General features: G+C 39.3%; 1 protein-coding gene and 1 pseudogene across 1 annotated transcript; both read left to right on the top strand.

The window, feature by feature from the left end:
* The first annotated feature begins 651 nt into the window (after positions 1-651).
* LOC139465450 (uncharacterized) lies at positions 652-10,438 on the top strand. Its single transcript, XM_071247165.1, has 8 exons — positions 652-760; positions 2,548-2,601; positions 6,503-6,676; positions 6,910-6,999; positions 7,443-7,496; positions 7,798-7,854; positions 9,558-9,639; positions 10,261-10,438. The coding sequence occupies exons 1-8, from the start codon at positions 652-654 to the stop codon at positions 10,436-10,438; spliced, it is 798 nt and encodes a 265-aa protein (XP_071103266.1).
* A 5,982-nt stretch (positions 10,439-16,420) lies between these two features.
* LOC139465449 (uncharacterized) lies at positions 16,421-22,918 on the top strand (annotated as a pseudogene).
* Positions 22,919-27,531: the final 4,613 nt, after the last annotated feature.

Genomic DNA, 27,531 nt, shown 5'->3' with positions numbered 1-27,531 from the left:
TGGTGAACATTAGCATGTATTATTTTAGTTTTTTTCTCATTTCATTTATTTAAAAAGCAGACCTCGACGTGTTCCAGTCTGTTTTATCATGACATATACACATTCATGTATATATAGGAAATAATCAACGCAAGAGAATAACTATTCTCGATAGGCAGAACAGAATGGCTTGCCATTGGGCGTAAACACAAAATAGCGGTAAAAGTAAACTACTTCACTCTGAGGTGACTGGGGCGGAATGTTAAGCTGCGTTGTATAATATTGCATTAATGCATTATCCGTTTATGTTTTCGGACAAATGTATGCACACATCATCCAACCATAAATATTGACATATTAATGATGTGTTTAGTATAACAATAACACTATGAAAGTGTATACAGTTGACACTGCAACATTTACCTCGAATAAATTATCTGCTCGCTATCAAATACAAGAGAACATGTTGTTTCCTCATAGATAAGGGACTTTTCTAAGCTAAGGGACCTTTCTTCACTTGTTCTACGCTAGCCTGCCCTATCAGCTGGAATGTTTATTGTCATAGCCAGTCATGAACTGGTATTAGCAACGAAGCAGGAAACTGAGTCACAATATCTGTACGATACACGTGTGTGTGGAGTGTCAGTATGTACACAGCGTCGCGTATGAAGGATGGCTTCTGTGTTCGTCTCCTCTGTAAAACCTGGTAGCTTTGTGTTAATGGTATTGATACTGATGAACCCGAGACACACACACAGTACTATCAGCAATACTATCACAGGTGAGAAACAGTTTTCATATTGTGGGTTCTCTCGTCTTGGATATGATTGAGCACTTGTATAAGTGCGGGTGCAGGTGTATTTATTAGGTTTCCTACTTAGATTTTGTACTTTGATGTGTATTATTTGTATTGGAGTTACATTCGATTTCGATAATTCACTCTGTTTTAAGAAAATGATTTTTGAGCACGACAGTGTGTATACATATATTGTTCTGTCAAACTCGATATATCAGAATAATTATCGCATATTCAAGTGCCATTTTCTACAATTTATAGGCATGGCTACACATGTTAGTTTATAAGTGTGTTGACCCTTAATTATATAAAACATCAACGCCAGAGAATAACCAATCTCGATTATCCGACGAAACAGATTCTATTGTGCGTGAACGACAAAATAGCAATGAAAAGTGTATGAGTCTCTGAAATTGTGAATAAACTAACTGAGCCATGGGTATGACTTAACAAAACATATTCTAATCATGAGGGTAAAATATGTATTTCACGTAACTAAAAAGATCCCATGCTATAAATGCTCGATGTACTGGGGGCCAAGTGGAGTCACAACTCGCTGTGCAGATTTGCATTCCTTATCCAAATCAGAATCCATTGCTTCTTATAAACAGATACTTTTCAATATAGGATATTACATAGTTTTGAATATGATCCTTGGTCCATCAGCACTATTCCCGTGATTGTCGTTATTATTTTTAAAATGTCAAAACGTCGACGACGGTCGTCAACATGGCGCAAAATTGTGAAAAGGAGCAGCTTCTGTCATTAGCGTCATTACATGTGGCAGACTAAACGAAACTGCATATCTTGAGTAAATTAAAGGTGTTTGGCCCTCATTCTATGAAGGTTAATACTAAATGAAAGTCAATTGTTATAAAAGGTTTTCACATTTTGTTTACCTGAAAGGATTTAGGCCTGGATTTAAACATAATTTTATTAAGTACGTGTGACATAATGTTTACACTGACAGCCATACAATAACCAACTGTATCGCAGAATAAAATAGTTCCTCAAAACAAAGGTGACATGAGCGTATGTATGCATAACTTGCTCTTCAGAAACATCTGACACAACACATGTATTCAAATAATATCAACTTTAGATAAGAAAGGTCTGTTAAGAACTACTTCAGTAAGTCAGTCAGTCACAATGACAGCGCGTCGTACGCCGACACAATACACGTGATGGGAGCGATTTCGGAAGTTCTTAATGAACATGTGGCGGTTACATGTTTCAGTCATCAGTGATCAATTGGCCGATCATTGAAGGGCGATTAAAGATGATCCAAATATACACTGAGTTCAATTCATAGATTGCTGTGGACCGTCACTGTCAGCGTGGCCACGGATTGATCCCATACTACGTTAGTTTGGATATGCATTTCTTCGTTTTGTTCACTAGCATGGGTCATAGCAAGGTTAATAGTGAACAATCATGCAGTCAAGCGCTCTGACGTTTCTCAATGTATGCTAAACCGCCGAGTTCAAGATTAAAGGTATAAATAATCAGTGAGAACGCTTCTGTATGTATTCGTGCTAGGGAATTCCCAGGGGCTTCCCCGGGAATGTGGAAGCAGTCCGTCAGTTTTTCCGTCATTTCAAAAACACGGTCTTGTCCATACACTTATGAACTTCAATTTCGCGGTCATGTGACCGACTTCTCACCTAATGGAAAAGCCGTATATCATGTAAACTTCAAATTAAAATGTATATATATATGATATATATGTGTGATATATTGTAGTTACAGGCAAAATCGATTTCACATTACAGGATCTTCAACAAAGACTACAAAATACACGACGACAAGTCCAAATTACAAAAACGGTAATACTTTCACTATCTGTTGTGAAAAATTGTGTTATTGTCCTATTGTAAAGTTATTAGAGTGCATATTACATCTGGACATTACATCGTACACAACCTGTAAAATATATATCTGAGTCACATTAACTGTACGGTACACGTGAGTGTGGAGTGTCAGTATTTACACAGCGTCGCGTATGAAGGATGGCTTCTGTGTTCGTCTCCTCTGTAAAACCTGGTAGCTTTGTGTTAATGGTATTGATACTGATGAACCCGAGCCACACACACAGTACTATCAGCAATACTATCACAGGTGAGAAACAGTTTTCATATTGTTGGTTGTCTCGTCTTGGATATGATTGAGCACTTGTATAAGTGCGGGTGCAGGTGTATTTATTAGGTTTCCTACTAAGATTTTGTACTTTGATGTGGATTATTTGTATTGGAGTTACATGCGATTTTGATAATTTACTCTGTTTTAAGAAAATGATTATTGAGCATGACAGTGTGTAAACATATATTGTTCTGTCAAACACGATATATCAGAATAATTATCGCATCTTCAAGTGCAATTTTCTACAATTTATAGGCATAGCTACTAATGTTAGTTTATAAGTGTGTTGACCCTTAATTATATAAAACATTAACGCCAGAGAATAACCAGTCTCGATTATCCGACGAAACAGATTCTATTGTGCGTGAACGACAAAATAGCAATGAAAAGTGTATGAGTCTCTGAAACTGTGAACAAACTAACTGAGCCATGGGTATGACTTAACAAAACATATTCTAATCATGAGGGTAAAATATGTATTTCACGTAACTAAAAAGATCCCATGCTATAAATGCTCGATGTACTGGGGGCCAAGTGGAGTCACAACTCGCTGTGCAGATTTGCATTCCTTATCCAAATCAGAATCCATTGCCACTTATAAACAGATACTTTTCAATATAGGATATTACATAGTTTGGAATATGATCCTTGGTCCATCAGCACTATTCCCGTGATTGTCGTTATTATTTTTAAAATGTCAAAACGTCGACGACGGTCGTCAATATGGCGCAAAATTATGAAAAGGAGCAGCTTCTGTCATTAGCGTCATTACATGTGGCAGACTAAACGAAACTGCATATCTTGAGTAAATTAAAGGTGTTTGGCCCTCATTCTATGAAGGTTAATACTAAATGAAAGTCAATTGTTATAAAAGGTTTTCACATTTTGTTTACCTGAAAGGATTTAGGCCTGGATTTAAACATAATTTTATTAAGTACGTGTGACATAATGTTTACACTGACAGCCATACAACAACCAACTGTATCGCAGAAGAAAATGGTTCCTCAAAACAAAGGTGACATGAGCGTATGTATGCATAACTTGCTCTTCAGAAACATCTGACACAACACATGTATTCAAATAATATCAACTTTAGATAAGAAAGGTCTGTTAAGAACTACCTCAGTAAGTCAGTCAGTCACAATGACAGCGCGTCGTACGCCGACACAATGCACGTGATGGGAGCGATTTCGGAAGTTCTTAATGAACATGTGGCGGTTACATGTTTCAGTCATCAGTGATCAATTGGCCGATCATTGAAGGGCGATTAAAGATGATCCAAATATACACTGAGTTCAATTCATAGATTGCTGTGGACCGTCACTGTCAGCGTGGCCACGGATTGATCCCATACTACGTTAGTTTGGATATGCATTTCTTCGTTTTGTTCACTAGCATGGGTCATAGCAAGGCTAATAGTGAACAATCATGCAGTCAAGCGCTCTAACGTTTCTCAATGTATGCTAAACCGCCGAATTCAAGATTAAAGGTATAAATGATCAGTGAGAATGCTTCTGTATGTATTCGTGCTAGGGAATTCCCAGGGGCTTCCACGGGAATGTGGAAGCAGTCCGTCAGTTTTTCCGTCATTTCAAAAACACGGTCTTGTCCATACACTTATGAACGTCAATTTCGCGGTCATGTGACCGACTTCTCACCTAATGGAAAAGCCGTATATCATGTAAACTTCAAATTAAAATGTATATATATATGATATATATATGTGTGATATATCGTAGTTACAGGCAAAATCGATTTCACATTACAGGATCTTCAACAAAGACTACAAAATACACGACGACAAGTCCAAATAACAAAAACGGTAATACTTTCACTATCTGTTGTGAAAAATTGTGTTATTGTTCTATTGTAAAGTTATTAGAGTGCATATTACATCTGGACATTACATCGTACACAACCTGTACAATATATATCTGAGTCACATTAACTGTACGGTACACGTGAGTGTGGAGTGTCAGTATTTACACAGCGTCGCGTATGAAGGATGGCTTCTGTGTTCGTCTCCTCTGTAAAACCTGGTAGCTTTGTGTTAATGGTATTGATACTGATGAACCCGAGCCACACACACAGTACTATCAGCAATACTATCACAGGTGAGAAACAGTTTTCATATTGTTGGTTGTCTCGTCTTGGATATGATTGAGCACTTGTATAAGTGCGGGTGCAGGTGTATTTATTAGGTTTCCTACTAAGATTTTGTACTTTGATGTGGATTAATTGTATTGGAGTTACATGCGATTTCGATAATTCACTCTGTTTTAAGAAAATGATTATTGAGCATGACAGTGTGTAAACATATATTGTTCTGTCAAACACGATATATCATGGCATCTTCAAGTGCCATTTTCTACAATTTATAGGCATGGCTACTCATGTTAGTTTAAAAGTGTGTTGACCCTTAATTATATAAAACATTAACGCCAGAGAATAACCAGTCTCGATTATCCGACGAAACAGATTCTATTGTGCGTGAACGACAAAATAGCAATGAAAAGTGTATGAGTCTCTGAAACTGTGAACAAACTAACTGAGCCATGGGTATGACTTAACAAAACATATTCTAATCATGAGGGTAAAATATGTATTTCACGTAACTAAAAAGATCCCATGCTATAAATGCTCGATGTACTGGGATCAAGTGGAGTCACAACTCGCTGTGCAGATTTGCATTCCTTATCCAAATCAGAATCCATTGCCACTTATAAACAGATACTTTTCAATATAGGATATTACATAGTTTTGAATATGATCCTTGGTCCATCAGCACTATTCCCGTGATTGTCGTTATTATTTTTAAAATGTCAAAACGTCGACGACGGTCGTCAACATGGCGCAAAATTGTGAAAAGGAGCAGCTTCTGTCATTAGCGTCATTACATGTGGCAGACTAAAGGAAACTGTATATCTTTAGTAAATTAAGGATGTTTGGCCCTCATTCGATGAAGGTTAATACTAAATGAAAGTCAATTGTTATAAAAGGTTTTCACATTTTGTTTACCTGAAAGGATTTAGGCCTGGATTTAAACATAATTTTATTAAGTACGTGTGACATAATGTTTACACTGACAGCCATACAACAACCAACTGTATCGCAGAATAAAATGGTTCCTCAAAACAAAGGTGACATGAGCGTATGTATGCATAACTTGCTCTTCAGAAACATCTGACACAACACATGTAATACAAATAATATCAACTTTAGATAAGAAAGGTCTGTTAAGAACTACCTCAGTAAGTCAGTCAGTCAGTCACAATGACAGCGCGTGGTACGCCGACACAATACACGTGTCTCAATGTATGCTGAACCGCCGAGTTCAAGATTAAAGGTATAAATGATCAGTGAGAACGCTTCTGTATGTATTCGTGCTAGGGAATTCCCAGGGGCTACAATGTTTATTCTTAATGCAGGATATTTACCATCCCCAAACACACTCGCGTGGTAACCTCTATGTATTGACAACAAATATTGTTTGTAACTTTTGTTTATATTTGTTAAGATTTTGTAAACAATGAACTACTTTTTAAGCTGCAATTATGTCAAACTAATTACATAATTGTTTTTCCTCAGACAACTTAACGTTTGAATCTTCCTGTGCTGCTCTCAATTGGTCGGCAGCGGCGACAGACTGCATCAACAAGGGCGCAGTGATATTCTCTTTAGAAGATGTAAAAACATCACGCGGCAGCAATGTGTTGAAGAATGCTACTGCTGAACACACCAAGATATGGATAAACATAAATGGTAATGTTGTGAACCTTGATCACCCGTCACTACTTTTACTGAACCTTACTCTCCCTCACATCAAGCTTGTGACATGAGCTACAGTTTTACAATGTTGATTGCCACACAGACAGAATTGCGAAACTGATCGGCATTCAACTGACAATGATTAATTATTGTTGAAAACATCCAATTGTTATAAACATATATTATAATGGATGAACATCCACTGAATAATATTCTTAACCTAACAGGTACCTGCCAGACAGCTTTCAATGAGTCATTCCAGGTCGCCAACTGTAGTGACTCCAACTATTATGTCTGCACATGGAACACAAGTACCAGTAAGTATCGATGCCAGAGTGTATCTATTGGCATCATAAATACTAGTACACAGGCAAGGGCGTATGGCAGTGAGTCGATTAGTGTGCCCTTCTGTGTAAACAGCCTGCCATGGACTCAAAGTGTTCGCATAAATATACTCCAAGCTCAAATATGATGAGGATAACCTTGTCATCAACTCTCATGTTTAAGAGGGTTGGACACGATCAGTGATATATGCATCTTGTCAAATGTGAAAGATGAGACAAAAGGCACGGTTAACACATTGATATCTTGACATGTTTTTCGGCTGGCGTTACGTTACACAGCTCGACTTGACTAGTTACGTATGTAAAATGGGTAACACTTCTGATGTAAGTTGATGGTACTATTTATGAGAAATAAGATATGTGTATTTAAAACAGATTTTCGCGCTTTCTGCATCATTTGTATCTTACATTGACAGGTTCTGATTGGTACGTACCTTGTCGAAATGAAACCACGGATGCTTCCACGCAAGGTACATATCATGTATACAATTGTAGTTCCACCATATCCATCCGGTGTTATGTCTTTTATGTAAAATGTACATTGATAGGCAGAAACAAATATTACTTAGCTATATGTATTTTGTATTTATATACACATTAACGCCTCACTGTTCGCGAAACAGTATTTCAATCGGGTAAATGCTAAAATTATTCCAAGGCATGTAAGAATATATCAGTAATATATTTTTGTAAACATGGATTACCATTTACCTATTTTATCCTTGACAAGTACAAGTCTACGTCTACCTATCTGTATCTGTATCCACACAGGATCTACAACATCAACACCACAGATTCAAACCACAACCCAGGGATCAAACACAAAAGGTAATCCACATTACTGTAAAACTGTGTAATGGTACATTGTGCGCTTTATCATCGTGTAATCATAGTTTAGGTAGTGTGAATTACTGACAACATTATTTACTTAGTACTTAAATTACTTACTTATAAAATGGTAAATATTGAGCAGCAAATTTATTCACTGACATATAGTCATAATCTCACTTGAACATATAACCTTCAAGGGAATAGTCCTACAATCACGTATACAGTTGTTAATATCGACCTAGGGGCGGTCGAGTAACCTCGTGGTTAAAGCGTTCGCTCGTCTCTTCGAAGACCCGGGTTCGATTCTCGACATGGGCACAACGTGTGAAGCCCATTTCTGGTGTCCCCCACCGTAATGTAGCTGGAATATTGCTAAAAGCGGCGTAAAACCATACTCACTCAAGAATATCGACCTGTGTGTTGTCCTCTACGTAACGGGACCACTGTAGGCCCATTTGTCTGAGACGCCGTAATTCGCTGTTGCGTCCCGTGAGCACGCCAGACGCAAATGATTGTGGGTTCGAATTCCGGTTCGCCACGATTACCTTTTAGGTTTGTCAGCACCATCCCCGTGCTCGTGGGTTACACCAAAGTGGTAAACTTTTGAAACCTGCGTCACTTGTGCTTATCTCCCACGTGAAGCTGAGTCGCCCTGATGCAGCTGGAATATTGTTCAAAGCGGCGTTAAACCCATCCCACTCAGTGACTCACTCTCCGTGGTGACATCTACATTGATAGGCAGTAACGAAAATTAATAGGCGATAATTTGTTCCGTCTTGATAAATATACATTAACAGACGTACGAACATTTACGCCTCAATTTTCGTGAAACAATTTTCAATAACGTAAGTCGCGAAAGAATATATCAGTAATTTATCAATCTCAAACATGGATAACAAATTACCTACTTTCTGCTGGTCAAGTACATATATACCACCCGAAGAAGGGGTAAGAAGTAGCATCGAAACGTCATAGATACATGGGTAGAGATTACAGACGTTGATACCCACAGCCATTGCGTCTCCTTGTACTGCAACCTATTCATGACGGTCAAGACCCTATTTTTGCCAATATAATTAAACGCACATGTGACAGGACGGGCATATGGCAGCATATTAGTATATATGTACTTGTACGTTGTAATACACACAGGATCTACACCACCGAGTCTAACCAAAGGCCCTGGAGCAAACACAAACGGTATTATTTATGACTGTAAAGGTGTATGATTGGTCATTGTGTGTATTATCATGATTTAGTTATGCATTGATTTGGATGTTAAAATGGTATGTTGCTCACCACATATGCCACGCATGACCAACTCGGTGTAACAAACATAAATCTACGTGTTTACATTTGCACGTTTGACATCGTATGTATTCCGCGCTTATTATGTGAATATGTTGAGTGAATGCACAATATGTATGATGTATGCTGTTGAAAAGATTTTATTTTGGACTCGTAGATTGAAAACAGTTTTCACAGCATTTTAATTTGCCTTACGTCAGACTTAACTCCCATTCTTGATTAGGGTAAATCGAACATTTGAAAGCCTCCAATGAAGAGTTTCATTGTATTGGGAGGACTTACAGAACTACTGCCATACCAATCAGATCCTGAAAAAAACCAACATATTTTCCGTCGAGATGTAATCGATGCATGCTATCTTTAATGATATATATATTCATTTTTGCTCACAGTTCCAATCATCGCCTCGATCGTATGTACGATAGCGGCTCTTGCTGCTGTGAGCATTGTTCTTGGCTGTAACTTAATCCAAAGGTAGGAACAGTAACTAGTATTGTTTACAAGATGATGATTCGTGCAAGTTGTTCTTCCTAGTAAGTGGGTGTTACAATTGTGGCAAGATCGCTGTCAGACGAATTCAATATAAAGTTTAATTCAAAATGCCAACGCCAGAGAATGATCAGTCCAGACTATCAACCGAAACAGTTTCCATTAAGAGTAAAGGGCAAACTAGTGATTACACTAATATGAAAGTCAGTGATGACTGGTAGAAATATCCTGCTCTTAGACACACTCCAATGAACAATATTAGTCAGCTAACCCAGCACGCTGTGGGGGATTCCAGGTTAGGATCGGTTACCCAGCAACCTGTGGCTGTTGAAAAAGGCGACTTAATTGATTGGGTTGGTCAGGCTCGGTGAGTTTGTTGAAAGTTGTTCATCGTCCCCCGACCTTTGCTCATAATATCAATCATTGGATTGTCGGGTCCAGATTCGATTTACACACACACACGCACGCACGCACGCATGCACGCACGCACGCACGCACGCACACACACACACACTCACACAATAACACATAAACGCACGCGCTATCTAGTCTGTCGTCATCAATTGAAAATCCATTTGACCATTGATGGACTGACTATATTTTCAGGAGGAAAATAGGGTCATCAGGAAATCAGGTGAATGTCGCAAGTGAAGGACGACCGGAGGTGGATTATTACTCTCACCTACACGCTCGAGATGCTTCAGAAATGAACAATTATGCTGCACTTAATGAACCTGAAAACAACGAAAGGGCACCAGCAAACCAGTCGGAACAGAATGATTAATTACACTAATCCTAAAACTGCTAATCAGAACTGTAAGGTATGAATTCTGCAGAGACCATCGCCAATACCCACACAAGCTCAGGATGCAATTGCAGGATCTGCACAGTTCGTGTCTACTGTTCTTCGGATAATCTTTGATCTAGCCGCGTTCATTCTTTTCCACCGGTACACACATGCATGATACGTTTCTATAGGTTTACATATCCTTTTTTTTTCTTTAATATCTTGCTCTGAACGCTATTCAATAAAATATTAAGTTTAAAGTAGTTGTGATTTGTTTTGTAATTATTTCTCAGTCCTCAGTATCTATGACTGAGGACTATATATGAGAACATGTAAATTCCACAAGTGATGAAAGTAACATTAACACAAAATAAATGAATATTTGATTGTTGAGTTATCTAAAATATAAAACGAAATGTAATTTAGTAGTCATGTATTCCGGCCAAACTGTTAGTCATTTTTTCCTGTTTCAGTTTAATGTTCAACTTTGTTCGATATCTGTGGAGATTCAAAGGTTATTTAATTAGAACATGTTGTCATACAGGGAAATGTTTTTCTTTCGCCAGTTCGAAGGAACGAAACTGTGCTCCGAATGACGTTAATTCAAATACTGTGACTGAGTTTAGGTTATCAAATACACGTGACTGTTGTTCTCGCAATCAATTCGTTAGCTTTGTTTAACCCTGTTTGTGTGGGTATTCGACATGTTAATTCATAATACATCTATACAAACATAGAATATTGTGAACAATGGGCCTGGGGTTTCTACTCACTAAATTATTGTCACTTAGCTGTGCTCCTGAGACCAGGGTGTCACTATAAGAATAAAGCAATAATAGAGAACGTGGTAAATGTCTTATTCTTATCAGCTAAAGGTATCTAAAGAGTGAGTGAGTGAGCTGAGTTTAACGCCGCTTTTAACAGTATTCCAGTTATATCGCACCTTAATGTGGGAGGAAAGCCCGAAGTGATGCAGGTCTCAGGCCTTTACCACTTCGGTGAAACCCACGAGCACGGGTATGGTGTTGACAAACCTAAAAGCATAATCGGGGCGAAACGGGATTCGAAACCACAATCATAAGTTTCTGGCGTTCCCACGGGGCGCGACTCTGCACAGCAAATTGCGGCACTTTTGACGACTGGACCATCTAAAGAGAGACATAGGCATTGACATCGACATCGACATCGACATAGTTTATTCCATAACTAACCACTTACAGTGGTACAAGGACGTAAATGCAAGAAAGTCATCTGATTAACAGAGGACACTCGCATGAGTATGCGTATGATATTATACACCATTTAACTACACAGGAGACAAATCCGCCGAGGTTTCTTAACACTGAGACTTTAGGAGCAGAAACAGTTTTTGAAGTTTATGATATTTAGGGTTGACATAATAGTACTTTTTAGGATAGCGCTGACGATCAGTTTCAAAATGTGTACACGAAAACAGGTAGTGAAACCTAAAGGCTCAAGACCCAAATGACACTGACCAAGATCACTAATTAATCTAAGTCATGAGCAACTATACAAGCTGATTAGCTGAGCAACTGTGTAACAGCTATTACCAAACACTCTGACCAGAAAGCCGCATAGAAGGCCAATTAAACCGGCTGTATCCAATTTACACCTGGGAGTAAATTAACTCAAATATCGGTTCACTTGTCAGACATCCCATTTGTCAGACGACCCAATAATCACACAGATCAGTTAGGTGTGACCAGTGTAACTGCCTGGCTTCACCTACTACTTAATGAGCTGCTACACACTGTAGGTAGAGTCAGCTACTCCTACTCGTTAAGTAAGGAGTGAGTAATCTCGTCTTGGTAAGGAAGGGTGAAATGGTAACGGAGAGCCTGTCCCTAAAATATGCCTCTTGGAAAATTAAGATCAGACGAACATGCTTGATTAAAATCTCAGTCTAAAGTCGTTTGGGCTGAGCAAGGACATCCTGGACTTCTTGAATATACAGGAACTGGACCTACAGAGTATCTAGACTCACAACATTCAACACGTACTTCACCTAAAGAGTAACTTGACTCACAACTATAGAAAGGTGTTTGACCTAAAACAATGCAATCCCGGTGAGATTGGTAATTCACGAATTACTAGAAAAGGGGGTATATAGTATAATCCCCTAGCCACACGTCCAGCTCGGTAACAACAGGGGTGAGTAAGTAAGATCAATATCGCACAATAATTATTTACTAGCAAAACTAACTTTTGACCTGACCACACTACCCATATATGGTCTGGCAAATCAGGATACTGTGAGCGCCTTCTAAGACCACCAACATCTAAACTAAGCATGCACAGTGGGTTATCATGAGTTGATGTTTCACATGAATTTTCATAAGTAGATGGATCTTATTAGCATCGGAAAACTCAGTCTTGCAAAACGTATTTTATCAAATTGAGATAACATATCACACACACTCATTTCAGGGATGCATGATTATAATAACTTAGTCCTAATATCAACGTGACACGTGTTCATATCTCTGTGGTCAGTTGTTAATCCCTCACAAACTACTGAAGATAAGTTCAGAATGTATAAATCTTAGTACTTAAAATATCCTCTCCAATTTGCTGAGCAGTCATCTGAATATCATTATTATATCCAGCATACACAACTCTTCTACTCTCCGTTGTCTGCTCAGTGTTTGAAAAAATATTAAAATCCAGTACCACAGTCAGGCAGGTGACCCAGGTATGTGGCCTGCCCATCTTCAAAGTTACTTGCGCACATTCAGATATTATAACTAGTGAAAAATTTCGGTTTTTTTTACCGGGCAAATCGCATCTTGATTCAGTTGAAATAATGCAAACAATTACTTGGGAGTCAACAGGGAGTTATGATAAAACTGAATACGTAAGTCTTAAAAGTATCTGCCAGGTAGTCGGGCAGGAGGACGAAAATTTCCGGCAGCCCGACAGAAAAGTTACCGGCCACGGGCAGGCATTTGTATTTCGGACACTGTGTCTGCTTATGCTTGCACGGTCTGACCAAACACAAACACGTGGGCTTCCGACAGCGTCAATTACAATACCCGCACATTCAAACACATCCGGTTTATTGTCGGTAGCTCAAACTTGTAGTTGTATCTCACTGACCATGTTAACTAAATCAGATATCTCGTGTTACGACACCATGCTGTTCCCGCGCTTGTCCACCCGTACTTTCCTTTGATGGCCTCGTTTTGGTTGTCGGTCTGAGAGGGGGCGGTATATCAGCTGTTTGAAGAGCATTATTTATGAAAAGTTTGTCAACAACCGAGTTGACATTTCCCCCCAACGCCTAGCCTTTCCGACCTTCAGGACGCATCAGGACGTCTCTCCTGCAGGCGACTATCTCTTCTAGGAACTGTTCTACAATATGGAATGGTTTCCCTTTTAACTCTTTCCCACAACATGTGACAGCGTCCCTCTAACGGGTGAACATAAACGTGGCGATGCCAGGGCGGGGTCGCGGATCTTCACCCCGACGGGGTGGTTGGTTTTTCTTCCCGATTTACGTTTAAAGTGCCTTTTATCACTTTCAAATTCAAGTTCATCCTGAATGACCTTCTGAGCACATTTTCAGTTTCTTCCCAAGTTCCACCATCCGCGTCGACTCCACTTAGCTCTTTGATGTTTGTAACACTGTGTCTCTCATAGAGCGAGCTATTTGGTCGATAAGTGACTCTCTCAGTTCCAAATCTTCTTCGTCAATGCTTTTCAATTCACCCATTTGTTGTTTGAGGGATTGTACGTCCGCTTCTATTGTTTTCTGGTCATTTTCCCACTCGTCAGGACTATCACTGATATAGATAGCATTGGCTTTAAGTGCAGTAAAGCGATCTTTCATCTATTGCATTGACTTTCAGTTCCAGATATGCAATGTTGACTTTGATGTCACTTTCGTCCTTTTCTACCCTTATCTATGCTGTTGCATCCTGTTTAAGTTGCTGTGCCTGCAGACGAATGTATTGTTTGTATCGTCCTTCAACAGTATACGTCATATTCTGGTACAGGGGGTTAGGTGTGAACAAAGTATATAAAGACTCACGCACTAAGCTTCCCTTTGTGTATCGACGTGGCACTCTTAGGAATGTCCCTATATTCGAATCACAAGAGTCATTTTGACGAAGTCCTTTTCTTATCTTTTTGTCACTCATTTTGTGACAGATTGTATTTCTCTTGTCGATGTTTTGCAATGCTCAGTGTACGGTTGAAATCTCGACCAGGAAACACTTCCAGTGAGAGCGATTCACAAACACGTCCACTCCCACCATCTTATGTCGCGTTTTTATGGGTATGGATATCCCACCATACGATCCTTACACGCCTAAGGGAAGTAACTCATCCACCTCAGCCTTATGTTCTTGTTAGAGAGGTAAAATATTGAAACATACTGTGGCACAACTTCCGTTCTCCGTATGTAGTAATGCAATGTGTATTAATTTGATTTGATACGGATTAGACAGCTGTCTGTCGGTGGTGATTGGTCTGTGGTTGCACTGAGATGGTATGCTGCAGTATATCATGAATGCCCAACCACGACAGATTACGAGTCGACCAGTCCTTGTTTTCTACCTCAAAGCAGAGCGCCAGGCTACCATAACAACTACTTTTAACTCCCCCGGTAGGACTCAGCCAGGGCATCGAACAACCGACCTTATGGACTTATGTACTATCAACTAGACCTCGAATTTAATTGACTAAAACCACCCATAGTCTATGTCAGTTAGGCTTCACATTGGTAATTGATCAAGACCTTCACTAATTATAAGCTGATTGAGGGAACTGAACTATTTGTGTTGGAATAAGTGGCGATCATACGATGTGACATGTCATCTAACGGTGTTATAGAGCTGGGGTGATGCTCATGCGTCAATACACACTCACGTTTTCAGTGAACTGTCCCTGAACCAGGTCAGTCAAGCCGGTATACGGGTGCCTCGGTACAATACGATACTTCCGTGAAATGGCGAGTGGGATATGAGCCTTAGCATTCTCTTCGAGTTACACATTAACCAGAAGACATTATCATTTCTGTATTTTCAACGACGATCGACTAACATTTAATCGTGAAGTTTAGCCAGTGAAATATGACACAACTTGTATGGTAATAATAAACACACCGATTACTGATCCAGGGGGAGGTAACTCTTGTCACCCTTCTGCATACCTTAGTCAGTATTGTTCACTAAGCAGGGGATATTTTGGTTTAAAAATATCTCTCGATCTGTAATGAAATCAGTTATGAATCCACGTTACTAAGTTGGGAAAGATCGCAACTTAATAGGGACACATATGGATGACAAGTTACCAACAAACCGACAAAACAGGAGGGCGTCAGGGCATGTTTGAGAACCAATACATGGTGAACATTAGCATGTATTATTTTGATTTTTTTCTCATTTCATTTATTTAAAGAGCAAACCTCGACGTGATCCAGTCTGTTTTATCATGACATATACACATTCATGTATATATAGGAAATAATCAACGCCAGAGAATAACTATTCTCGACAGGCAGAACAGAATGGCTTGCCATTGGGCGTAAACACAAAATAGCGATAAAAGTAAACAACTTCACTCTGAGGTGACTGGTGCGGAATGTTAAGCTGCGTTGTATAATATTGCATTAATGCATTATCCGTTTATGTTTTCGGACAAATGTATGCACACATCATCCAACCATAAATATTGACATATTAATGATGTGTTTAGTATAACAATAATACTATGAAAGTGTATACAGTTGACACTGCAACATTTACCTCGAATAAATTATATGCTTGCTATCAAATACAAGAGAACATGTTGTTTCCTCATAGATAAGGGACTTTTCTAAGCTAAGGGACCTTTCTTCACTTGTTCTAAGCTAGCCTGCCCTATCAGCTGGAATGTTTATTGTCATAGCCAGTCATGAACTGGTATTAGCAACGAAGCAGGAAACTGAGTCACAATATCTGTACGATACACGTGAGTGTGGAGTGTCAGTATTTACACAGCGTCGCGTATGAAGGATGGCTTCTGTGTTCGTCTCCCCTGTAAAACCTGGTAGCTTTGTGTTAATGGTATTGATACTGATGAACCCGAGCCACACACACAGCACTACCAGCAATACTATCACAGGTGAGAAACAGTTTTCATATTGTTGGTTGTCCCGTCTTGTGTATGAATGAGCACTTGTAGAGGTGCGGGTGCAGGTGTATTTATTAGGTTTCCTACTTAGATTTTGTAATTTGATGTGGATTATTTGTATTGGAGTTACGTTCGATTTCGATAATTCACTCTGTTTTAAGAAAATGATTATTGAGCCTGACAGTGTGTATACATGTATTGTTCTGTCAAACACGATATATCAGAATAATTATCGCATATTCAAGTGCCATTTTCTACAATTTATAGGCATGGCTACTCATGTTAGTTTAAAAGCGTGTTGACCCTTAATTATATAAAACATTAACGCCAGAGAATAACCAGTCTCGATTATCCGACGAAACAGATTCCATTGTGCGTGAACGACAAAATAGCAATGAAAAGTGTATGAGTCTCTGAAACTGTGAATAAACTAATTGAGCCATGGGTATGACTTAACAAAACATATTCTAATCATGAGGGTAAAATATGTATTTCACGTAACCAAAAAGATCCCATCCTATAAATGCTCGATGTACTGGGGGCCAAGTGGAGTCACAACTCGCTGTGCAGATTTGCATTCCTTATCCAAATCAGAATCCATTGCTACTTATAAACAATATAGGATATTACATTGTTTTGAATATGATCCTTGGTCCATCAGCACTATTCCCGTGATTGTCGTTATTATTTTTAAAATGTCAAAACGTCGACGACGGTCGTCAATATGGCGCAAAATTGTGAAAAGGAGCAGCTTCTGTCATTAGCGGCATTACATGTGGCAGACTAAAGGAAACTGTATATCTTTAGTAAATTAAGGATGTTTGGCCCTCATTCAATGAAGGTTAATACTAAATGAAAGTCAATTGTTATAAAAGGTTTTCACATTTTGTTTACCTCCAAGGATCTAGGCCTGGATTTAAACATAATTTTATTAAGTACGTGTGACATAATGTTTACACTGACAGCCATACAACAACCAACTGTATCGCAGAATAAAATGGTTCCTCAAAACAAAGGTGACATGAGCGTATGTATGCATAACTTGCTCTTCAGAAACATCTGACACAACACATGTATTCAAATAATATCAACTTTAGATAAGAAAGGTCTGTTAAGAACTACCTCAGTAAGTCAGTCAGTCACAATGACAGCGCGTCGTACGCCGACACAATACACGTGATGGGAGCGATTTCGGAAGTTCTTAATGAACATGTGGCGGTTACATGTTTCAGTCATCAGTGATCAATTGGCCGATCATTGAAGGGCGATTAAAGATGATCCAAATATACACTGAGTTCACTTCATAGATTGCTGTGGACCGTCACTGTCAGCGTGGTCAAGGATTGGTTCCATACTACGATAGTTTGGATGTGCATTTCTTCGTTTTGTTCACTAGCATGGGTCATAGCAAGGCTAACAGTGAACGATCATGCAGTCAAGCTATCTGACCTTTCTTAATGTATGCTAAACCGCCGAGTTCAAGATTAAAGGTATAAATGATCAGTGAGAATGCTTCTGTATGTATTCGTGCTAGGAAATTCCCAGGGCCTTCCCTGGGAATGTGGAAGCAGTCCGTCAGTTTTTCCGTCATTTCAAAAACACGGTTTTGTCCATACACTTATGAACGTCAATTTCGCGGTCATGTGACCGACCTCCCACCTAATTGAAAAGCCGTATATCATGTAAACCTCAAATTAAAACAAATATATTGGATATATATGTGTGATATATTGTAGTTACAGGCACAATCGATTTCACATTACAGGATCTTCAACAAAGACTACAAAATACACGACGACAAGTCCAAATTACAACAAGGGTAATACTTTCACTATCTGTTGAGAAAAATTGAGTTATTGTCCTATTGTAAAGTTATTAGAGTGCATATTGCATCTGGACATTACACCGTACACCACCTGTAAAATATATATCATGCACAAAGAATTGCTGATCTAACTAAGCCTTTGATATGATTTTGTTATCACATATTCTAATCTTTGTGTAATATATTTATCATATACTTCAGTGGGAAAGACTGTGTTTTCTCAAGTTCAGTAAAGCGATATTTTCATTGCAGTGAACATAGCACTTTATATTTCACCGCACAAATGTGATATTTAACTTTTGTTATTTTTGTCATTCTCTTGAAAATGTTTCTTTATAAACTGTATTTTTTCATTTCACTCGTAAATCGAGATTGTTCGTTTTGCAATACGCTATTTTAGTGACTTGATCAGCGTGTATTCTTTCACTTCTAACAGCGGTTTTGTAGATTTTTAGCATAGTTTCTGTTGAAGATTATTTTGTATATAATCATATCCAAATGCATGATAAAGAATTGTATTGACAACAAATATTGTTTGTAACTTTTGTTTATATTTGTTAAGATTTTGTTAACAATGAACTACTTTTTAAGCTGCAATTATGTCAAACTAATTACATAATTGTTTTTCCTCAGACAACTTCACGTTTGAATCTTCCTGTGCTGCTCTCAATTGGTCGGCAGCGGCGACAGACTGCATCAACAAGGGCGCGGCGATATTCTCTTTAGAAGATGTAAAAACATCACGCGGCAGCAATGTGTTGAAGAATGTTACTGCTGAACACACCAAGATATGGATAAACATAAATGGTAATGTTGTGAACCTTGATCACCCGTCACTACTTTTACTGAACCTTACTCTCCCTCACATCAAGCTTGTGACATGAGCTACAGTTTTACAATGTTGATTGCCCCACAGACAGAATCGCGAAACTGATTGGCATTCAACTGACAATGATTAATTATTGTTGAAAACATCCAATTGTTATAAACATATATTATAATGGATGAACATCCACTGAATAATATTCTTAACCTAACAGGTACCTGCCAGACAGCTGTCAATGAGTCATTCCAGGTCGCCAACTGTAGTGACTCCAACTATTATGTCTGCACATGGAACACAAGTACCAGTAAGTATCGATGCCAGAGTGTATCAATTGACATCATAAATACTACTACACAGGCAAGGGCGTATGGCAGTGAGTCGATTAGTGTGCCCTTCTGTGTAAACAGCCTGCCATGGACTCAAAGTGTTCGCATAAATATACTCCAAGCTGAAATATGATGAGGATAACCTTGTCATCAACTCTCATGTTTAAGAAATGAAACCACGGATGCTTCCACGCAAGGTACATATCATGTATACAATTGTAGTTCCACCATATCCATCCGGTGTTATGTCTTTTATGTAAAATGTACATTGATAGGCAGAAACAAATATTACTTAGCTATATGTATTTTGCATTTATATACACATTAACGCCTCACTGTTCGCGAAACAGTATTTCAATCGGGTAAATGCTAAAATTATTCCAAGGCATGTAAGAATATATCAGTAATATATTTTTGTAAACATGGATTACCATTTACCTATTTTATCCTTGACAAGTACAAGTCTACGTCTACCTATCTGTATCTGTATCCACACAGGATCTACAACATCAACACCACAGATTCAAACCACAACCCAGGGATCAAACACAAAAGGTAATCCACATTACTGTAAAACTGTGTAATGGTACATTGTGCGCTTTATCATCGTGTAATCATAGTTTAGGTAGTGTGAATTACTCTCAACATTATTTACTTAGTACTTAAATTACTTACTTATAAAATGGTAAATATTGAGCAGCAAATTTATTCACTGACATATAGTCATAATCTCACTTGAACATATAACCTTCAAGGGAATAGTCCTACAATCACGTATACAGTTGTTAATATCGACCTAGGGGCGGTCGAGTAACCTCGTGGTTAAAGCGTTCGCTCGTCTCTTCGAAGACCCGGGTTCGATTCTCGACATGGGCACAACGTGTGAAGCCCATTTCTGGTGTCCCCCACCGTAATGTAGCTGGAATATTGCTAAAAGCGGCGTAAAACCATACTCACTCAAGAATATCGACCTGTGTGTTGTCCTCTACGTAACGGGACCACTGTAGGCCCATTTGTCTGAGACGCCGTAATTCGCTGTTGCGTCCCGTGAGCACGCCAGACGCAAATGATTGTGGGTTCGAATTCCGGTTCGCCACGATTACCTTTTAGGTTTGTCAGCACCATCCCCGTGCTCGTGGGTTACACCAAAGTGGTAAACTTTTGAAACCTGCGTCACTTGTGCTTATCTCCCACGTGAAGCTGAGTCGCCCTGATGCAGCTGGAATATTGTTCAAAGCGGCGTTAAACCCATCCCACTCAGTGACTCACTCTCCGTGGTGACATCTACATTGATAGGCAGTAACGAAAATTAATAGGCGATAATTTGTTCCGTCTTGATAAATATACATTAACAGACGTACGAACATTTACGCCTCAATTTTCGTGAAACAATTTTCAATAACGTAAGTCGCGAAAGAATATATCAGTAATTTATCCATCTCAAACATGGATAACAAATTACCTACTTTCTGCTGGTCAAGTACATATATACCACCCGAAGAAGGGGCAAGAAGTAGCATCGAAACGTCATAGATACATGGGTAGAGATTACAGACGTTGATACCCACAGCCATTGCGTCTCCTTGTACTGCAACCTATTCATGACGGTCAAGACCCTATTTTTGCCAATATAATTAAACGCACATGTGACAGGACGGGCATATGGCAGCATATTAGTATATATTTACTTGTACGTTGTAATACACACAGGATCTACACCACCGAGTCTAACCAAAGGCCCTGGAGCAAACACAAACGGTATTATTTATGACTGTAAAGGTGTATGATTGGTCATTGTGTGTATTATCATGATTTAGTTATGCATTGATTTGGATGTTAAAATGGTATGTTGCTCACCACATATGCCACGCATGACCAACTCGGTGTAACAAACATAAATCTACGTGTTTACATTTGCACGTTTGACATCGTATGTATTCCGCGCTTATTATGTGAATATGTTGAGTGAATGCACAATATGTATGATGTATGCTGTTGAAAAGATTTTATTTTGGACTCGTAGATTGAAAACAGTTTTCACAGCATTTTAATTTGCCTTACGTCAGACTTAACTCCCATTCTTGATTAGGGTAAATCGAACATTTGAAAGCCTCCAATGAAGAGTTTCATTGTATTGGGAGGACTTACAGAACTACTGCCATACCAATCAGATCCTGAAAAAAACCAACATATTTTCCGTCGAGATGTAATCGATGCATGCTATCTTTAATGATATATATATTCATTTTTGCTCACAGTTCCAATCATCGCCTCGATCGTATGTACGATAGCGGCTCTTGCTGCTGTGAGCATTGTTCTTGGCTGTAACTTAATCCAAAGGTAGGAACAGTAACTAGTATTGTTTACAAGATGATGATTCGTGCAAGTTGTTCTTCCTAGTAAGTGGGTGTTACAATTGTGGCAAGATCGCTGTCAGACGAATTCAATATAAAGTTTAATTCAAAATGCCAACGCCAGAGAATGATCAGTCCAGACTATCAACCGAAACAGTTTCCATTAAGAGTAAAGGGCAAACTAGTGATTACACTAATATGAAAGTCAGTGATGACTGGTAGAAATATCCTGCTCTTAGACACACTCCAATGAACAATATTAGTCAGCTAACCCAGCACGCTGTGGGGGATTCCAGGTTAGGATCGGTTACCCAGCAACCTGTGGCTGTTGAAAAAGGCGACTTAATTGATTGGGTTGGTCAGGCTCGGTGAGTTTGTTGAAAGTTGTTCATCGTCCCCCGACCTTTGCTCATAATATCAATCATTGGATTGTCGGGTCCAGATTCGATTTACACACACACACGCACGCACGCACGCATGCACGCACGCACGCACGCACGCACACACACACACACTCACACAATAACACATAAACGCACGCGCTATCTAGTCTGTCGTCATCAATTGAAAATCCATTTGACCATTGATGGACTGACTATATTTTCAGGAGGAAAATAGGGTCATCAGGAAATCAGGTGAATGTCGCAAGTGAAGGACGACCGGAGGTGGATTATTACTCTCACCTACACGCTCGAGATGCTTCAGAAATGAACAATTATGCTGCACTTAATGAACCTGAAAACAACGAAAGGGCACCAGCAAACCAGTCGGAACAGAATGATTAATTACACTAATCCTAAAACTGCTAATCAGAACTGTAAGGTATGAATTCTGCAGAGACCATCGCCAATACCCACACAAGCTTAGGATGCAATTGCAGGATCTGCACAGTTCGTGTCTACTGTTCTTCGGATAATCTTTGATCTAGCCGTGTTCATTCTTTTCCACCGGTACACACATGCATGATACGTTTCTATAGGTTTACATATCCTTTTTTTTTCTTTAATATCTTGCTCTGAACGCTATTCAATAAAATATTAAGTTTAAAGTAGTTGTGATTTGTTTTGTAATTATTTCTCAGTCCTCAGTATCTATGACTGAGGACTATATATGAGAACATGTAAATTCCACAAGTGATGAAAGTAACATTAACACAAAATAAATGAATATTTGATTGTTGAGTTATCTAAAATATAAAACGAAACGTAATTTAGTAGTCATGTATTCCGGCCAAACTGTTAGTCATTATTTCCTGTTTCAGTTTAATGTTCAACTTTGTTCGATATCTGTGGAGATTCAAAGGTTATTTAATTAGAACATGTTGTCATACAGGGAAATGTTTTTCTTTCGCCAGTTCGAAGGAACGAAACTGTGCTCCGAATGACGTTAATTCAAATACTGTGACTGAGTTTAGGTTATCAAATACACGTGACTGTTGTTCTCGCAATCAATTCGTTAGCTTTGTTTAACCCTGTTTGTGTGGGTATTCGACATGTTAATTCATAATACATCTATACAAACATAGAATATTGTGAACAATGGGCCTGGGGTTTCTACTCACTAAATTATTGTCACTTAGCTGTGCTCCTGAGACCAGGGTGTCACTATAAGAATAAAGCAATAATAGAGAACGTGGTAAATGTCTTATTCTTATCAGCTAAAGGTATCTAAAGAGTGAGTGAGTGAGCTGAGTTTAACGCCGCTTTTAACAGTATTCCAGTTATATCGCAGCTTAATGTGGGAGGAAAGCCCGAAGTGATGCAGGTCTCAGGCCTTTACCACTTCGGTGAAACCCACGAGCACGGGTATGGTGTTGACAAACCTAAAAGCATAATCGGGGCGAAACGGGATTCGAAACCACAATCATAAGTTTCTGGCGTTCCCACGGGGCGCGACTCTGCACAGCAAATTGCGGCACTTTTGACGACTGGACCATCTAAAGAGAGACATAGGCATTGACATCGACATCGACATCGACATAGTTTATTCCATAACTAACCACTTACAGTGGTACAAGGACGTAAATGCAAGAAAGTCATCTGATTAACAGAGGACACTCGCATGAGTATGCGTATGATATTATACACCATTTAACTACACAGGAGACAAATCCGCCGAGGTTTCTTAACACTGAGACTTTAGGAGCAGAAACAGTTTTTGAAGTTTATGATATTTAGGGTTGACATAATAGTACTTTTTAGGATAGCGCTGACGATCAGTTTCAAAATGTGTACACGAAAACAGGTAGTGAAACCTAAAGGCTCAAGACCCAAATGACACTGACCAAGATCACTAATTAATCTAAGTCATGAGCAACTATACAAGCTGAGTAGCTGAGCAACTGTGTAACAGCTATTACCAAACACTCTGACCAGAAAGCCGCATAGACGGCCAATTAAACCGGCTGTATCCAATTAACACCTGGGAGTAAATTAACTCAAATATCGGTTCACTTGTCAGACATCCCATTTGTCAGACGACCCAATAATGACACAGATCAGTTAGGTGTGACCAGTGTGACTGCCTGGCTTCACCTACTACTTAATGAGCTGCTACACACTGTAGGTAGAGTCAGCTACTCCTACTCGTTAAGTAAGGAGTGAGTAATCTCGTCTTGGTAAGGAAGGGTGAAATGGTAACGGAGAGCCTGTCCCTAAAATATGCCTCTTGGAAAATTAAGATCAGACGAACATGCTTGATTAAAATCTCAGTCTAAAGTCGTTTGGGCTGAGCAAGGACATCCTGGACTTCTTGAATATACAGGAACTGGACCTACAGAGTATCTAGACTCACAACATTCAACACGTACTTCACCTAAAGAGTAACTTGACTCACAACTATAGAAAGGTGTTTGACCTAAAACAATGCAATCCCGGTGAGATTGGTAATTCACGAATTACTAGAAAAGGGGGTATATAGTATAATCCCCTAGCCACACGTCCAGCTCGGTAACAACAGGGGTGAGTAAGTAAGATCAATATCGCACAATAATTATTTACTAGCAAAACTAACTTTTGACCTGACCACACTACCCATATATGGTCTGGCAAATCAGGATACTGTGAGCGCCTTCTAAGACCACCAACATCTAAACTAAGCATGCACAGTGGGTTATCATGAGTTGATGTTTCACATGAATTTTCATAAGTAGATGGATCTTATTAGCATCGGAAAACTCAGTCTTGCAAAACGTATTTTATCAAATTGAGATAACATATCACACACACTCATTTCAGGGATGCATGATTATAATAACTTAGTCCTAATATCAACGTGACACGTGTTCATATCTCTGTGGTCAGTTGTTAATCCCTCACAAACTACTGAAGATAAGTTCAGAATGTATAAATCTTAGTACTTAAAATATCCTCTCCAATTTGCTGAGCAGTCATCTGAATATCATTATTATATCCAGCATACACAACTCTTCTACTCTCCGTTGTCTGCTCAGTGTTTGAAAAAATATTAAAATCCAGTACCACAGTCAGGCAGGTGACCCAGGTATGTGGCCTGCCCATCTTCAAAGTTACTTGCGCACATTCAGATATTATAACTAGTGAAAAATTTCGGTTTTTTTTACCGGGCAAATCGCATCTTGATTCAGTTGAAATAATGCAAACAATTACTTGGGAGTCAACAGGGAGTTATGATAAAACTGAATACGTAAGTCTTAAAAGTATCTGCCAGGTAGTCGGGCAGGAGGACGAAAATTTCCGGCAGCCCGACAGAAAAGTTACCGGCCACGGGCAGGCATTTGTATTTCGGACACTGTGTCTGCTTATGCTTGCACGGTCTGACCAAACACAAACACGTGGGCTTCCGACAGCGTCAATTACAATACCCGCACATTCAAACACATCCGGTTTATTGTCGGTAGCTCAAACTTGTAGTTGTATCTCACTGACCATGTTAACTAAATCAGATATCTCGTGTTACAACACCATGCTGTTCCCGCGCTTGTCCACCCGTACTTTCCTTTGATGGCCTCGTTTTGGTTGTCGGTCTGAGAGGGGGCGGTATATCAGCTGTTTGAAGAGCATTATTTATGAAAAGTTTGTCAACAACCGAGTTGACATTTCCCCCCAACGCCTAGCCTTTCCGACCTTCAGGACGCATCAGGACGTCTCTCCTGCAGGCGACTATCTCTTCTAGGAACTGTTCTACAATATGGAATGGTTTCCCTTTTAACTCTTTCCCACAACATGTGACAGCGTCCCTCTAACGGGTGAACATAAACGTGGCGATGCCAGGGCGGGGTCGCGGATCTTCACCCCGACGGGGTGGTTGGTTTTTCTTCCCGATTTACGTTTAAAGTGCCTTTTATCACTTTCAAATTAAAGTTCATCCTGAATGACCTTCTGAGCACATTTTCAGTTTCTTCCCAAGTTCCACCATCCGCGTCGACTCCACTTAGCTCTTTGATGTTTGTAAATGTAACACTGTGTCTCTCATAGAGCGAGCTATTTGGTCGATAAGTGACTCTCTCAGTTCCAAATCTTCTTCGTCAATGCTTTTCAATTCACCCATTTGTTGTTTGAGGGATTGTACGTCCGCTTCTATTGTTTTCTGGTCATTTTCCCACTCGTCAGGACTATCACTGATATAGATAGCATTGGCTTTAAGTGCAGTAAAGCGATCTTTCATCTATTGCATTGACTTTCAGTTCCAGATATGCAATGTTGACTTTGATGTCACTTTCGTCCTTTTCTACCCTTATCTATGCTGTTGCATCCTGTTTAAGTTGCTGTGCCTGCAGACGAATGTATTGTTTGTATCGTCCTTCAACAGTATACGTCATATTCTGGTACAGGGGGTTAGGTGTGAACAAAGTATATAAAGACTCACGCACTAAGCTTCCCTTTGTGTATCGACGTGGCACTCTTAGGAATGTCCCTATATTCGAATCACAAGAGTCATTTTGACGAAGTCCTTTTCTTATCTTTTTGTCACTCATTTTGTGACAGATTGTATTTCTCTTGTCGATGTTTTGCAATGCTCAGTGTACGGTTGAAATCTCGACCAGGAAACACTTCCAGTGAGAGCGATTCACAAACACGTCCACTCCCACCATCTTATGTCGCGTTTTTATGGGTATGGATATCCCACCATACGATCCTTACACGCCTAAGGGAAGTAACTCATCCACCTCAGCCTTATGTTCTTGTTAGAGAGGTAAAATATTGAAACATACTGTGGCACAACTTCCGTTCTCCGTATGTAGTAATGCAATGTGTATTAATTTGATTTGATACGGATTAGACAGCTGTCTGTCGGTGGTGATTGGTCTGTGGTTGCACTGAGATGGTATGCTGCAGTATATCATGAATGCCCAACCACGACAGATTACGAGTCGACCAGTCCTTGTTTTCTACCTCAAAGCAGAGCGCCAGGCTACCATAACAACTACTTTTAACTCCCCCGGTAGGACTCAGCCAGGGCATCGAACAACCGACCTTATGGACTTATGTACTATCAACTAGACCTCGAATTTAATTGACTAAAACCACCCATAGTCTATGTCAGTTAGGCTTCACATTGGTAATTGATCAAGACCTTCACTAATTATAAGCTGATTGAGGGAACTGAACTATTTGTGTTGGAATAAGTGGCGATCATACGATGTG

Source organism: Haliotis cracherodii, unplaced genomic scaffold, assembly GCF_022045235.1.
Source record: "Haliotis cracherodii isolate W230 unplaced genomic scaffold, xgHalCrac1.p SCAF_18, whole genome shotgun sequence".
NCBI lineage: Eukaryota > Metazoa > Mollusca > Gastropoda > Lepetellida > Haliotidae > Haliotis > Haliotis cracherodii.
This window is presented reverse-complemented; position numbering and strand designations above follow the sequence as displayed.